Source organism: Morus notabilis, unplaced genomic scaffold (genome assembly GCF_000414095.1).
Source record: "Morus notabilis unplaced genomic scaffold, ASM41409v2 Scaffold124, whole genome shotgun sequence".
Classification (NCBI taxonomy): domain Eukaryota; kingdom Viridiplantae; phylum Streptophyta; class Magnoliopsida; order Rosales; family Moraceae; genus Morus; species Morus notabilis.
The window spans coordinates 378,407-391,875 of NW_010361697.1; the positions used below are offsets into that span (position 1 = coordinate 378,407).

General features: G+C 36.5%; 3 protein-coding genes across 4 annotated transcripts in view; all 3 read left to right on the forward strand.

The window, feature by feature from the left end:
- Positions 1-4,269, forward strand: part of LOC21405409 (protein SHOOT GRAVITROPISM 6) — an 18,524-nt gene extending 14,255 nt beyond the window's left edge. The window contains exons 42-51 of the mRNA XM_024167216.1: positions 1,003-1,103; positions 1,655-1,760; positions 2,079-2,192; positions 2,314-2,388; positions 2,528-2,626; positions 2,786-2,857; positions 2,951-3,036; positions 3,177-3,270; positions 3,463-3,570; positions 3,653-4,269. Of these exons, the coding sequence (XP_024022984.1) occupies positions 1,003-1,103; positions 1,655-1,760; positions 2,079-2,192; positions 2,314-2,388; positions 2,528-2,626; positions 2,786-2,857; positions 2,951-3,036; positions 3,177-3,270; positions 3,463-3,570; positions 3,653-3,817 (1,020 nt within the window). The 3' untranslated portion in view covers positions 3,818-4,269. The remainder of the gene's footprint in view (positions 1-1,002; positions 1,104-1,654; positions 1,761-2,078; positions 2,193-2,313; positions 2,389-2,527; positions 2,627-2,785; positions 2,858-2,950; positions 3,037-3,176; positions 3,271-3,462; positions 3,571-3,652) is intronic.
- A 3,067-nt stretch (positions 4,270-7,336) lies between these two features.
- LOC21405410 (UDP-glycosyltransferase 73C6) lies at positions 7,337-8,872 on the forward strand. The gene has a single exon (XM_010100531.2). It carries the CDS (start codon positions 7,412-7,414, stop codon positions 8,870-8,872), a length of 1,461 nt encoding a protein of 486 aa, XP_010098833.1. The 5' UTR covers positions 7,337-7,411.
- Positions 8,873-9,408: 536 nt separating this feature from the next.
- On the forward strand, positions 9,409-12,702 carry LOC21405411 (UDP-glycosyltransferase 73C6). Of its 2 annotated transcripts, XM_024167229.1 has the most exons (2): positions 9,409-10,535; positions 12,194-12,702. In XM_024167229.1, the coding sequence occupies exons 1-2, from the start codon at positions 9,447-9,449 to the stop codon at positions 12,560-12,562; spliced, it is 1,458 nt and encodes a 485-aa protein (XP_024022997.1). In that variant the 5' UTR covers positions 9,409-9,446; the 3' UTR covers positions 12,563-12,702. The 2 variants fall into 2 exon arrangements, with proteins under 2 accessions (XP_024022997.1, XP_010098834.1); XM_010100532.2 differs by lacking the exon at positions 12,194-12,702 and having other exon boundaries at positions 9,409-11,059.
- The last annotated feature ends 767 nt before the right edge of the window (positions 12,703-13,469 follow it).

Below are 13,469 nucleotides of genomic sequence, written 5' to 3' on the forward strand. Positions count from 1 at the left end.
GGGGTGGGGTCAATTATAACATTTGTAGTGTGGTCAATTAGTACATAAGGGAATCAGACAGATGCATGTGGTGAGAACTATGACCAGGATAAAGGTTCGTTTGCTAAAGAAGAGCTTGCTTTCTGTAAATGGACAGAAGACCTTGTGAGAAAGTGATCCTCTCACTCCCTTGCGGGACAGTTGAGCCTCATGAATAGAGACAAGTCAAATTATGTGATATCTACTTAAATTACCCAAGCTCATTCAAAGTATCCATTAGAAGTAGACTTCTTAGTCATGGGCCGGGGCATAATGAGAGGTAGTGGGATGTGGCAAGCAGTCTTCCCTCATCCTTCTAACCGAACTAGCTAAACGAGTATAGATTAAAATAAAAGGTACAAAGAAGTTCTCAAACGTAAAAAGAGAGTTAACTTTGGCAGCCAGCAGTGGCAAGAATAAATTAAAAAAAAAACTGTAAAAGGAGATTGAAGAGACAAGAGTTGAGAAAATGAGGTGAAGAAACAAACTTGCTGCTGAACTGTGTTGAAATTCCGTTGAAACACAAATGCGACCCTTCTTACATTCGCCTACATGCAATGGGAAAACCTGCATGCAGAGTCTGAAGCCGCCTTCTCCTCCTCCTCCTCATTCTTCTTCTTGGGCTACAATTCGTCGTTCTTTTGCATCAAATTGTAGTTGTTGTAGGCCAAATTTTAAAGCCCAAGTACCTGCTCACTATTGGGAGGCGTTGTCATCTTATACTAGATACTAATGAACAAAATTGCCGCACAAGTCTCACTTTCTTTTCATGAGTTTCGAGACCCCTTTTTATTTTATTTTTGTTCTCTCTCTCTCTCTCTCTCTCTCTCTCTCTCTAGATCTTTGTAACTCCTTGCGCAGTGCAGAAGAAATTTGACTGTATTCCTTTGGCTAGCAAATGGACGTACTAAAGAAATTCAAATGCATCGCCCACTGCGCTCTTACTTTTTTTTTTTCCCTTTTTAAATTTATTTATTACTGCAGGTTCAATCTATATGTTTACTTTTGACTAAATCATTGGATCGACACCAGAAATACCAAAGAGAAGCTACAGCTGCTGCATTGTCAGAGTTTGTCCGGTACAGGTAAATGTCAGATATTTGTTAAGAGTTGCTAATATACCACGTAACCATGTTTTACTCTGTCTTTAAGGGATCGAGAGCCTTCATCTCTTGCATTTTGGTGACTTGTCTTATTTGGATTGTGTCATCTTCTTCTTCTTCTTCTTCTTCTTCTTCTATCATGTTCTACTGTTACTACAACTTTCATTTTTTTTTGTTCTCTTTTAATTTGTTTTAGCCACTTTAATTTCAACTCATTCTTTGGATTGTGTCAGAGCTTCTTCTTCTTCTTCTATCATGTTCTACTGTTACTACAACTTTCATTTTTTTTTGTTCTCTTTTAATTTGTTTTAGCCACTTTAATTTCAACTCATTCTTCATCTCTTGCATTTTGGTGACTTGTCTTATTTGGATTGTGTCAGAGCTTCTTCTTCTTCTCTCTCCCTTAACTAGCTATATTCGAGTAGTTTCTATCATGTTCTACTGTTACTACAACTTTCATGTTTTTTTGTTCTCTTTTAATTTGTTTTAGCCACTTTAATTTCAACTCATTTTTTAATTTATTAATACTGCAGTGGTGGATTTGGGTCCCTATTGGAGGAGATGGTGGAGGTGTTGTGTCAACACGTGTCAGATGAGTCTCCAACAGTTAGACGCTTGTGTTTGAGAGGACTAGTTCAGGTTTCAATTACTTGAACAGAAATTGTGCAATTGAACTTTTAGTTTGCACTTCTTTTTTGTTTTGTTTTGTTTTTTTGTTTATATATATATATATATATATTTTGTTTTTGTTTTTTGTTTTGATTGTTCTAACTATTGCCAAGGGGACACTTCAATTTCTTTACAAAGACATGAAGGCACATTTTCTGCCATGCATGCATATTCATCCGTATTTTCATGCAATATGGAACTTTCTGGAGACATATTGCATTTTTTAAAGTGTTATCTGTTTTCTTCATCGTGGGAGAAAGTGACTTTTGAAAGATTTTCTGGCTGCAGATACCATCTATTCATATTCTGCGGTATACAGCTCAAGTTCTGGGAGTAATATTGGCTCTATTGGATGATTCAGATGAATCTGTGCAATTAACTGCAGTTTCTTGCTTACTCACGGTGAAACTCTTCTGCTTGTAGTTAAACGTTTTTACTGAAGTATTCTGATTTGTTTTTCCCTATGAAATGGGGGAAAAAAAAATTATTATTTTTTAACTCTCTTTTTTGTTTACATGAATAGATACTTGAGTCAGCACCTAATGATGCAGTAGAACCTGTTGTAATTAATCTTTCTGTTAGGCTTCGTAATCTTCAGGTATGGGAAGTTGATTCCTTACTTGATTTATTCCATTAGTTGTTAGAGTAAAGGAAAATTAAAAACACATGCGATCTTAAATTTAGAAATTTATTTTTATATTGAATGTCCAGAGTAATTTACTGTATGTATGGACCAGGTATGCATGAATGCAAAAATGCGAGCCAACGCTTTTGCGGCTTTTGGAGCACTAAGCAACTATGGAGTTGGGGTACATCGTGAGGCATTTCTTGAGCAGGTATCTTTTTGACATCCCCTCATTCGAGAACTGTTAGTGATCTATTATCTAATTAAAATTCAGAAGGAAACATAGTTGGTCCTATGTAAATATAATGCTGTTGTCGTTAATTTGTTGTTTGTCAAAGTGTGATACTGTAAATGTCATTGATATGATCAGATACATGTCGCTTTTCCCCGCTTGGTTTTGCATCTGCATGATGATGATATTGGTGTTCGAAAAGCTTGTCGGGTATTTGCTTATAACCTATTCTATGGTGTTTTTTGCGGTTTGCATTTGAACATTGAAGTATTAACACTTCTTTCTTTTGCATTTTATCAATAGAATACTCTAAAACGAATTGTCCACTTGTTTGAACTGGAAGGATTATGTGCAATCCTCAACACACATGGTTTCAACTCTGATCATAGGTACTCCTTGACACATTTAAAGTGTCCGGTTTTATTTTACTTATTTTATTTTATTTTTTTTTGGGTAAAGGAAGAAAAATTATGGCAATAGCCCCTTACTTTATAATGGAAAAAGGTTACCCTGCCTTGCCTTTTTTCAGAAGCGACTATGAGAACTTCGTCAGAGACCTCTCAAAGCAAGTTGCTCAGCATCTCCCCTCCAGAGTTGATACTTACATGGCATCAATAGTACAGGTTCTTATCAATTGTCGTTTCTATGTTGAATAGTAAATTTTGAGCCTTAACCCTATCGATCACTCGCTGCAATGCTCATTGTTTGCTGCTTTTGTTTTTGCTAATATCTGATTTAGATCCCATTCCATTGTTTCTTCTTCTTTCTCCTTCAAGTTGTTCTTTAACTTGAACAAGTACGTTTTTATGTCACAGGCTTTTGATGCCCCTTGGCCAGTAATCCAAGCAAATGCTATATACTTATCGAGCAGTATTCTATCTTTTTCAGCTGATCAGCACGTTTTGGCTATTTATTATACTCAGGTATTTTCAGATGAATAGGTATCCTTAGTTATGGTGTATGTAAAACTAAATAGCAGTCTCAAAAGGTCATATCTTGTTTTAGGTGTTCGGAGTGTTGGTGGGTAAAATGAGTCGATCATCAGATGCAGTTGTTAGAGCAACATGCTCTTCTGCCCTGGGTTTGCTGTTGAAATCCATAAATTCACTTTCGTGGAGAGCAGATCGACCTGATCGTGCAGAATTGTCGCTGAGGGGTCATGATTCTTGAGTGTTTTGATTGGCAGTGCTCAAAGATGCTAAATCGAGCATGTCATACTGTTGAACCCATTTCTGCATCTTTGACACAAAAGGTAACTCGCTCCTTGACCTAACTCAAGTTTTAATGAAAATAGCTGCGGCTGAGGGTTCTTGGAGTTGGATGATATGTTGAGTTAGGAGTAACAGAAGGTGTTGTATCTGTTGTAATTTTGTACAGTTGTTGGTGTTAAATCTGCACTCTATCGTGTGTCAATTGTTTGTAAATTGTGTGATTGCTGCTTTGTCAAATCTCTATGTTGTGCCTAGAAGAATTGTATATTTAGTTTGTTTATAGATAGGATGTTGTACATTAGAGAATGTTGAATACATAAAACCAGGGTCCTGGATAGTTGTGGCTTTCCTAAAATGATGAAGAAAGCTTTCTTGGTTTATCTTTTAATATGACGATATGAGATGATGTGATTCCTTTGCGTCCAATGTAACAAGATGAGAAAATTAGAATATATTTGAAAGGTGATCAAAAGTGGTTATGCTCATCGTTAAACACCCTTTCATGTTTATGAACTCAGCAGTTTAGAAGGGGCTTAAGTTTTATCTCAAATTTCTTGATACTTAAATAGCGACTTACTTTGCATTTGAGTTGCTATTCTTTTATTGGTAGTTTTTATTTTTTTATTTTTTATTTCATTTTTTTAAAAAATTAGCATGTCAATTAGACTATTATCTATAATGTCATAGAACTCGGCCTAAACTTGTACGTCAAGAAACAAGAATGGATTACTCAAAGGTTCTCGGAATTTTGTCATGCTATCTTCAACAAGCTTAGCCTTGGAATTCATAAACGCGACAATTATGCTAGTAGAGCAAGTCTAGAAGCTGATGGCAGTAGAAAACCCGAAGACCGACTTGCATTGCATTGCATTGCATGGTTCTTTCCAGGACCCTTTTGTCTTCACAATTGGCAAGATTTTTCGATATCCAATCAACAACAGCTGATAATGGTTGCCTTGCTTGGGCTAATTTGCAACACTTTAAACTACCGATTAAATTTCCATGTTAGAATACAAAAATATGAAAAAAGTTGAGTAGATTGGACAAGTCCATAAAGAATCTTTTGCTTCCCTATAGAATATTATTGACACAGTGATAGGATAGGACTTCATTGCTAAGTATTTTTAATTAATACGTGATGTAACTGTGAATATCATTCCAAGTTTTCTATATTCGAATAAAGAACACGCACAAGGGATTATACGTTTTTTTCTTCTGGTTTGAAAGAATCCAATGAAGCATTTCTGATTATCGAACTTATGGCCCCCCCATGTATACAATTGGCTTCTTTTGTCGGCTAGTTATATTCCAGGGAAGCACAACAGTCTTTTGTACTGAAAATGAGGAATATTATAAGGCCCTTCAAAGATTTTAGCATCAAGAATCCCGCGGTGTCAAATGCTAGTTTCTCTCTCCCTCATCATGTAAAAAAGAAAAGAAAACAGAGATTCATCTCCATTCCGATAAATCTCTACGGGGTTGTTCTTTTCACAACTCAAGTTGACAATTAGAGTTGTGTATGTGAGAGAAAATTATTGTAGTAAAAAAGTTGATTTTAAGTTTTTATGACAGAAAATACTGTAATAATAAAACTTAAATTGTGACTTGAGTTGTGAAAAGAACAACTCCTACACTTATACGATGATGGGTCCCACTGAATGCGGTTCTACCAACTCGTTTAGTGGGACCCATCAAGCAAGTGCAGTTTTCTTCTTGGGCATCTACGGGTTTCTTGCTCCAAACTTGGCTTCTCCGTGTATAAAACAAGAACGCAGTCATTACTTGTACCATGTATCATAGTCTTGTCACATATTCATTAGGGTATTCATTATCATATACCCAATTTTACAGCTTTATTTCTCTGTCCAAACTCCAAACTGTGCAAAAGTGCTTGGACGAGAATGGGGTTGATAATATCATATTGTTGAAGAGTAATAAAAAATGAATCATATTATTGGGCGGGAAAAACCACACACACATCATGTCATTGTAGCATTTAGGGGTCTTGTACGGACGTGTTTTTATGTATCAACCAAAAGCCGTCATATTACTATAAAGTCTAGGGCCCGTTCACTTCGCTGATTCGAGTTTTTAATTCGAGTTGAGATGTGATTTTATGTGAGAGCTTTTTACTGTAGCAAAAAAGTTAGATGTGATTGTTTGTGAGAGCTTTTTACTGTAGTAAAACTCGAATTCTAAACTCGAATCAGCGAAATAAACGGGCCTATAATATTTGACTTTCTTTCTATTATTTTATCTGTGTTAGTTATGCTGTCTTTTTCTATGGCTTCGATATTCGCAGTGCTATTGCCAGGAAAAAAAGAATAAAAAATCATGCCCCCAATGCTAAGTGGGGAATTGTTGTATTAAAAATTAGTTAGGGTCCTGTTTTGATGTGTCTCATTTGTATTAGCTTCAATAAGTTTTATAAACAAAAATTATACAAAACTAAAGAGAATCTAATATTGACGGTTCAAAATAAAAATCTCTATGAAATTATAAAATACATGGAAACAAGATTGATTGTCTTAGATGACAATATATAAATGTAAGTGGAAACGGACCATGTAAAATAAAAAATTGAGTTAACAAAATATCAATATTTTTGTGGAGACCCCATTTATTGTTTAGCCCAGAAGAATTAAGAATGGTCAAGTGCTATATATGTTTCTAAGAAAGGGACTTTTGAATTGACTAAACAAACATATTAAACAAAAAAAAAAAATTACTTTTCTTTATCAAAAGGAAGAGAATGTGGTTGTTGCTTTGCACTTGGGAGTTGTGGAAGGGGGGATGTATATTTTTGTTCTCACCACTATTGTTCATTGTGTTTAACCATATATTGGCGATTCCCCAATTGTTATTAGATCAAAAAGTAAAATGATTAATGTGATTATGCCATTATCCAATTCCACCATGACAAAAATTGTCTATGCTTTAATATTGAAAATTGTGGTAACTCACACGAAAAAGTGCAGTCAAAGTTCTAATTCTAGCACTTTGCAGTGCAAGTGTCACAAACAAATCCCATCATTAAATATATCATCAGACTAAGAATGGCCAAAGATTAGACCCTTGTGGCCCCATTGATGGCAACTTCACAGTGGTGATGATTTTCATGCATTACTGGCACGAGAAGGATGCCGCATATAAGGGATCAAGGCCTGCACAACATGTTCTATATAATTTATTTATATTTACTCTTAACAGAGTGGAAACTCCTTTGGAATTTTCACTTCATTTTTTTTTCTCCTTTAAAGAATCAAAAAACACCCTTTGAAGGAACTCAAAAGCTGGTCTTGGTCATTACACTTAGCCTAGTTTTGTTTTTTGTTCTGGTTTTTTTTTTTTTTTTTTTTTCTATTTAAATTCTGTCTAGTTTCTTTCAAAATTCAAACTACTTGTTCCTCCTTCAGCAACTTCTTTTTTTTGTTTTCACTAGTTTCTTGTTTTAATCTTTTTTAGGATTTCTCTCTTTAGCCTACTTGGTTTTTTTCTCAATAACTTGTTTGTTTTCCTTCATAAGAAGATCAATTCTGATTGAAAACCAGAAATGGATTCGGGACTAAATCAGCTTCATTTTGTTTTGTTACCTTTAATGTCCCCAGGCCATCTCATACCAATGACAGACATGGCTAAACTGTTAGCCCAACACGGCGTGATTGCCACCATCGTCACAACACCTCTCAATGCCATCAAATTCAGTTCCATGATCCAAAGAGCAGTTGAATCTGGTCTTAAAATCCAATTTCTAACTCTCAACTTCCCATATCTTGAGGCTGGCTTGCCAGAGGGATGCGAGAACATGGCCAAACTCCCCGAGCGTAGCCTGATCAAGAACTTCTTCGCGGCAACTAACATGCTGCAACAACCATTTGAAAACTTGCTGCAAACTTTGCAGCCACCAGTGAGTTGCATTGTGTCTGGTAAGAATCTCGGATGGACAGTTGAAACTTGTAGAAAGTTCAAGATTCCAAGGATATTTTTTGATGGAATCGGTTGCTTTGCCTTCTCATGTACAAGCAGGTTGGAAACTTCAAAGGTACATGAGGGAGTTCCCAATTCAGATTCCTTTATGGTTCCTGGCTTACCTCACAAAGTGGAATTGACCAAAGCCAAGCTACCCGAGAATCTCAATCCGGGCTCAGCAGACTTAACCGAAGCTCGCAATAAAATGAGAGCAGCTGAAGCTATAGCAGATGGCATTGTGGTGAATACTTTTGAAGAGTTGGAAGCAGAATATGTCAAAGAGTATAAGAGAGTGAAGGGAAACAATGTTTGGTGTATTGGTCCGGTTTCGGGTTGTCATAAATATGAGTTAGACAAGGTTGAGAGAGGTGAAATGGCTTCTATAGATGTCAACAAGTGCTTGAAATGGCTGGACTCTTGGGAACCTGGCTCTGTCATATATGCCTGCCTTGGAAGCATTTGTGGGCTTAAGCCATGGCAGCTAAAAGAGCTTGGTTTAGGCTTGGAAGCATCAAATAGGCCATTCATTTGGGTGATAAGAGGAGGTGAGAAATCAGAAGGATTAGAGAAATGGATTTCTGAAGAAGGATTTGAGGAGAGGACAATGGGGAGAGGACTTGTGATCCGTGGTTGGGCACCACAGTTACTGATCTTGTCTCATCCCGCGATTGGAGGGTTCTTGACACATTGTGGTTGGAACTCGACCCTGGAAGGCGCTGGAGCTGGCGTGCCACTGGTGACATGTCCGTTGTTTGCAGAGCAATTCTTTAATGAGAAGTTGGTTGTGGAGGTGATGGCGATCGGTGTAAGTGTGGGAGTTGAGGCTGCTGTGACATGGGGTTTGGAGGAAGAGGCCGGTTTGGTAATGAAGAGTGAGGATGTGAAGAAAGCCATAGACAAGGTAATGGATAAAGGAGATGAAGCAGAGGCAAGAAGAAAGAAAGCGAGAGAGATTGGGGAAATGGCAAAAAGAGCAATAGAAGAAGGTGGATCTTCTTATCTGAATATGGAATTGTTAATCCAATATGTAAAGCAACAATATTAAAGATTTCAAAGGTGTGCATTGTAACCTAGATATGTCTTTTGGTTTTGTGATAAGAGGAAAAAAAAAGTCTTATTGCTACTATGTATTATGTTTATGAACAATGAAATATGTATATGTTTATGAACAACGAATATGTGTATATAATTTCTATCTTTTTGAATATGAGGTCAGTTATCCTTCTATATGGAGAACTTAATCATCAAAATAATAATAATAATAATAAAAAAAAACAAAAAGAAGGATCAAGAAATGAAAGATTTCCTAGTGTTCTTTTATTGGCTTATATGGTCAAGAAATTGACATTCATTCTTGTCTATTTCTGACCTTCTACACATATTCTGCAATTAAACAAACGTACAAAAGTGTAGAGTTCTTTAAAGTGAGAGTCGCTTAAAGAGTTTCTGGAGATGAGCAAACAACACCGTCCACACAATTTCTGTTCTCTAAAACGCATACGCATGTGCTTACAACATCAGAAAAAGAAAGCGCCACTAGTTTTTGGAGCTATTTATAGGATCTGAGCAAAAGAAATACACCTCAAGTTAGAGAATTTTCTGTATTTCCAAAGCTTCCCATGGCTTACCAAGCTCCCCTGCTTCACTTTCTCTTGTTTCCTTTAATGGCACAAGGCCACATGATCCCAATGGTAGACATTGCTAGACTGCTGGCACAACGCGGTGCCAAAATCACCATAGTCACCACACCTCACAATGCAGCCCGTTTCCAAGCGGTCCTTGCTCGTGCCATAGAGTCTGGTCTTAACATTAATCTCATCCAACTCAAGTTTCCTTCTCAAGAAGCAGGTTTGCCCGAAGGATGTGAGAATTTTGACATGCTGCCTTCTCTGGGATATTCGCAGAATTTCTTTAACGCGATGTGTATGCTGCAGCAGCCAGCAGAAAAGTTGTTCGAAGAGCTTACACCGCGGCCAAATTGCATAATATCTGACATGTCCCTACCTTGGACACTTAACATATCTCGTAAATTCGACATCCCAAGGATTTCCTTCCATGGAGGAAGCTGCTTTGTCCTCTTATGCTTGCACAACATATTTGCCTCCAAGGTTCCTGAGAACATAAGCTCCGACACTGAGTACTTTGTTGTCCCTGACCTGCCTGATCGAATCGAGGTTACCAGAGCTCAGGTACTAGGACCATCGTCTCCGAGTATGACATCCTTCCTTGAGAAAACAATGGAAGCTGAGATGGGGTCTTATGGGGCGATCATGAATACTTTCGAAGAGTTGGAGCCGAAATATGTCAAGGCATACAAGAAGGCAAGAAACGATAAAGTATGGTATATTGGCCCGGCTTCCTTATGCAACAAAGACTACTTGGACAAGGCTCAAAGAGGTAACAAGTCTGTTATTGATGATCATGAGTGCCTCAAGTGGCTTGATTCATGGGAACCAAGCTCTGTGGTGTATGTTTGCCTTGGAAGCTTGTGTAATCTTACAACTCCGCAATTGATAGAGCTTGGATCAGGCTTGGAAGCCTCAAACAAGCCATTCATTTGGGTTATAAGAGGAGGGAGTAAATTAAAAGAGCTAGAAAAATGGATTATAGAAGATGGATTTGAGGAAAGGACTAAAGGAAGAGGCCTGCTGATCCGGGGTTGGTCTCCGCAAGTACTAATCCTATCACACCCATCAATTGGCGGGTTCTTGACTCATTGCGGATGGAATTCTACTCTAGAAGGAGTATGTGCCGGCGTTCCAATGGTTACGTGGCCGTCGTTCGCAGACCAGTTTCTTAATGAGAAACTAGTTGTGCAAGTTTTGAAAATTGCTGTAAGTCTTGGCGTGGAGAATCCAACTAAGTGGGGAGAGGAAGAGACGATGGGTATTGAGGTGAAGAGGGAAACTGTCAAGAGTGCTATAGAGAGACTAATGGATGAAGGAGAAGAGAGCAAAGAGAGAAGAGAAAGAGCAAGAAAGCTTGGAGAGATGTCTAAGAGAGCTGTGGAAGAAGGGGGTTCTTCTTACCTTAATATGACATTGTTTCTTGAAGAGATCAATCAGCTAGGAAGTTAACATTATCATTATCATCAAAATGGAATATGAAATAAGAAAATGCAAACTTTTTTTCTCGCTTGATTAGTTAAAATTGTCTGTTTGGTAGCTTGTACTTTAAGATCAACTTGTGACATTTTGCATTTCATATATAGAACATATGAAAATTTTAAATTGCTCTTGGTCCCTACCTTGTTCTTTTGACATCAAATTGATTCACATCCATCATTGCCTTTCCAAATTCTTCAATGTAGATATCATGAATTTTTAGCAAAGATGCCATGCCTTGGTATTTTTGTTTCTATATTTTTTTTGTGCATTTATTTGTTACAATAATTAAGGGGGGAAAAAAGAATGCAGTTTTAGAAACTATTGGAAAGTGATGATCTCTTCTAACTGTGGTCCCTTCTAGATAATGAAATATATTGATGCGGGCACAAAATATTAACATTCCAGAAAGCTTTTCTTCTGCATGTGAACCACACAAAGTTTATACGCAATCACAAAGATTTGCAAAGTTTCCATGCGCCATTCTATTAAACTACAAAAATTTATCTAGGAGATCATGACGCTTGAAGAACAACTTGCTTACTTTTTAATGTGAATAGATTTTGGTGTTTTACTTGAAATAATAGAATATATTATAAAATATCAAACATAGAACAAGATATGTGCTAAATTACAACAACCATAAGTGGTGAGGAGTCTGGAGTTGTATGAAAGATCAGCAGAACTACTTGTTATCTTAAGGCTCAAAATTTATTTCCTCTTGTGTTTTTGCATGCATAGCTTAAGGGTTTTGTCCTTTTTTTTTTGTCTTTTTATTTTTATTTTTATTAAGGTTTATTGCCTCTTATCCACGCATGGTTAGTCAGCACATTAAATGTCGTTTAAAGTGTCGCCAAATTTCAATAATGTCTTTTTTTTTTTTTTTTTTTTTTTTAACCGGATATAAGCATCATCATCATCATTAACTCATTTTTCACGTGCAAGTGATTTTCTACAACATATAACTACATGTCTTCATGATTTCCATCCCCGGTAAGAAATAAGATGCTTTGTCAAGAAAATATAAACCATCTGCCCTTAAAAAAAATAAAAAAAAACCAAATTCACTTCAAATTTGACTTTTAGAATTTGAAAGTACTAGTTTTAGCAAGTACTTGGAACTTTATTCTTTTTTTTTTTTTTCCGCACAATAAACACATCTTTATGGAATTCATTAAAAGCTTCTGCAAAAATGCATAGTAGAGCCTTCCCAAATTTTGGTTGACATGCATAAGTATTCATAGTACACCAAACTAAGAGACTTGACTCATTGCGGATGGAATTCTACTCTAGAAGGAGTATGTGCCGGCGTTCCAATGGTTACGTGGCCGTCGTTCGCAGACCAGTTTCTTAATGAGAAACTAGTTGTGCAAGTTTTGAAAATTGCTGTAAGTCTTGGCGTGGAGAATCCAACTAAGTGGGGAGAGGAAGAGACGATGGGTATTGAGGTGAAGAGGGAAACTGTCAAGAGTGCTATAGAGAGACTAATGGATGAAGGAGAAGAGAGCAAAGAGAGAAGAGAAAGAGCAAGAAAGCTTGGAGAGATGTCTAAGAGAGCTGTGGAAGAAGGGGGTTCTTCTTACCTTAATATGACATTGTTTCTTGAAGAGATCAATCAGCTAGGAAGTTAACATTATCATTATCATCAAAATGGAATATGAAATAAGAAAATGCAAACTTTTTTTCTCGCTTGATTAGTTAAAATTGTCTGTTTGGTAGCTTGTACTTTAAGATCAACTTGTGACATTTTGCATTTCATATATAGAACATATGAAAATTTTAAATTGCTCTTGGTCCCTACCTTGTTCTTTTGACATCAAATTGATTCACATCCATCATTGCCTTTCCAAATTCTTCAATGTAGATATAATGAATTTTTAGCAAAGATGCCATGCCTTGGTATTTTTGTTTCTATATTTTTTTTGTGCATTTATTTGTTACAATAATTAAGGGGGGAAAAAAGAATGCAGTTTTAGAAACTATTGGAAAGTGATGATCTCTTCTAACTGTGGTCCCTTCTAGATAATGAAATATATTGATGCGGGCACAAAATATTAACATTCCAGAAAGCTTTTCTTCTGCATGTGAACCACACAAAGTTTATACGCAATCACAAAGATTTGCAAAGTTTCCATGCGCCATTCTATTAAACTACAAAAATTTATCTAGGAGATCATGACGCTTGAAGAACAACTTGCTTACTTTTTAATGTGAATAGATTTTGGTGTTTTACTTGAAATAATAGAATATATTATAAAATATCAAACATAGAACAAGATATGTGCTAAATTACAACAACCATAAGTGGTGAGGAGTCTGGAGTTGTATGAAAGATCAGCAGAACTACTTCTTATCTTAAGGCTCAAAATTTTTTTCCTCTTGTGATTGCATGCATAGCTTAAGGGTTTTGACCTATTTTTTGTCCTTTTTTTAATAATTTTTTTGAAGGGTTTATTGCCTCTTATCCACGCATGGTTAATCAGCATATTAAATGTCGTTTAAAGTCTCACCAAATTTCAATAATGTCTTTTTTTTTCT

What these genes read in the sequence shown, in the direction of transcription:
- LOC21405411 (XM_024167229.1), top strand. Translation starts at nt 9,447, where the DNA reads ATGGCTTACCAAGCTCCCCTGCTTCACTTTCTCTTGTTTCCTTTAATG. An exon ending in ACCCATCAATTGGCGGGTTC is followed by an intron (nt 10,536 to 12,193) that starts TTGACTCATTGC and finishes AAACTAAGAGAC; the next exon opens with TTGACTCATTGCGGATGGAA.
- LOC21405410 (XM_010100531.2), top strand. Translation starts at nt 7,412, where the DNA reads ATGGATTCGGGACTAAATCAGCTTCATTTTGTTTTGTTACCTTTAATG.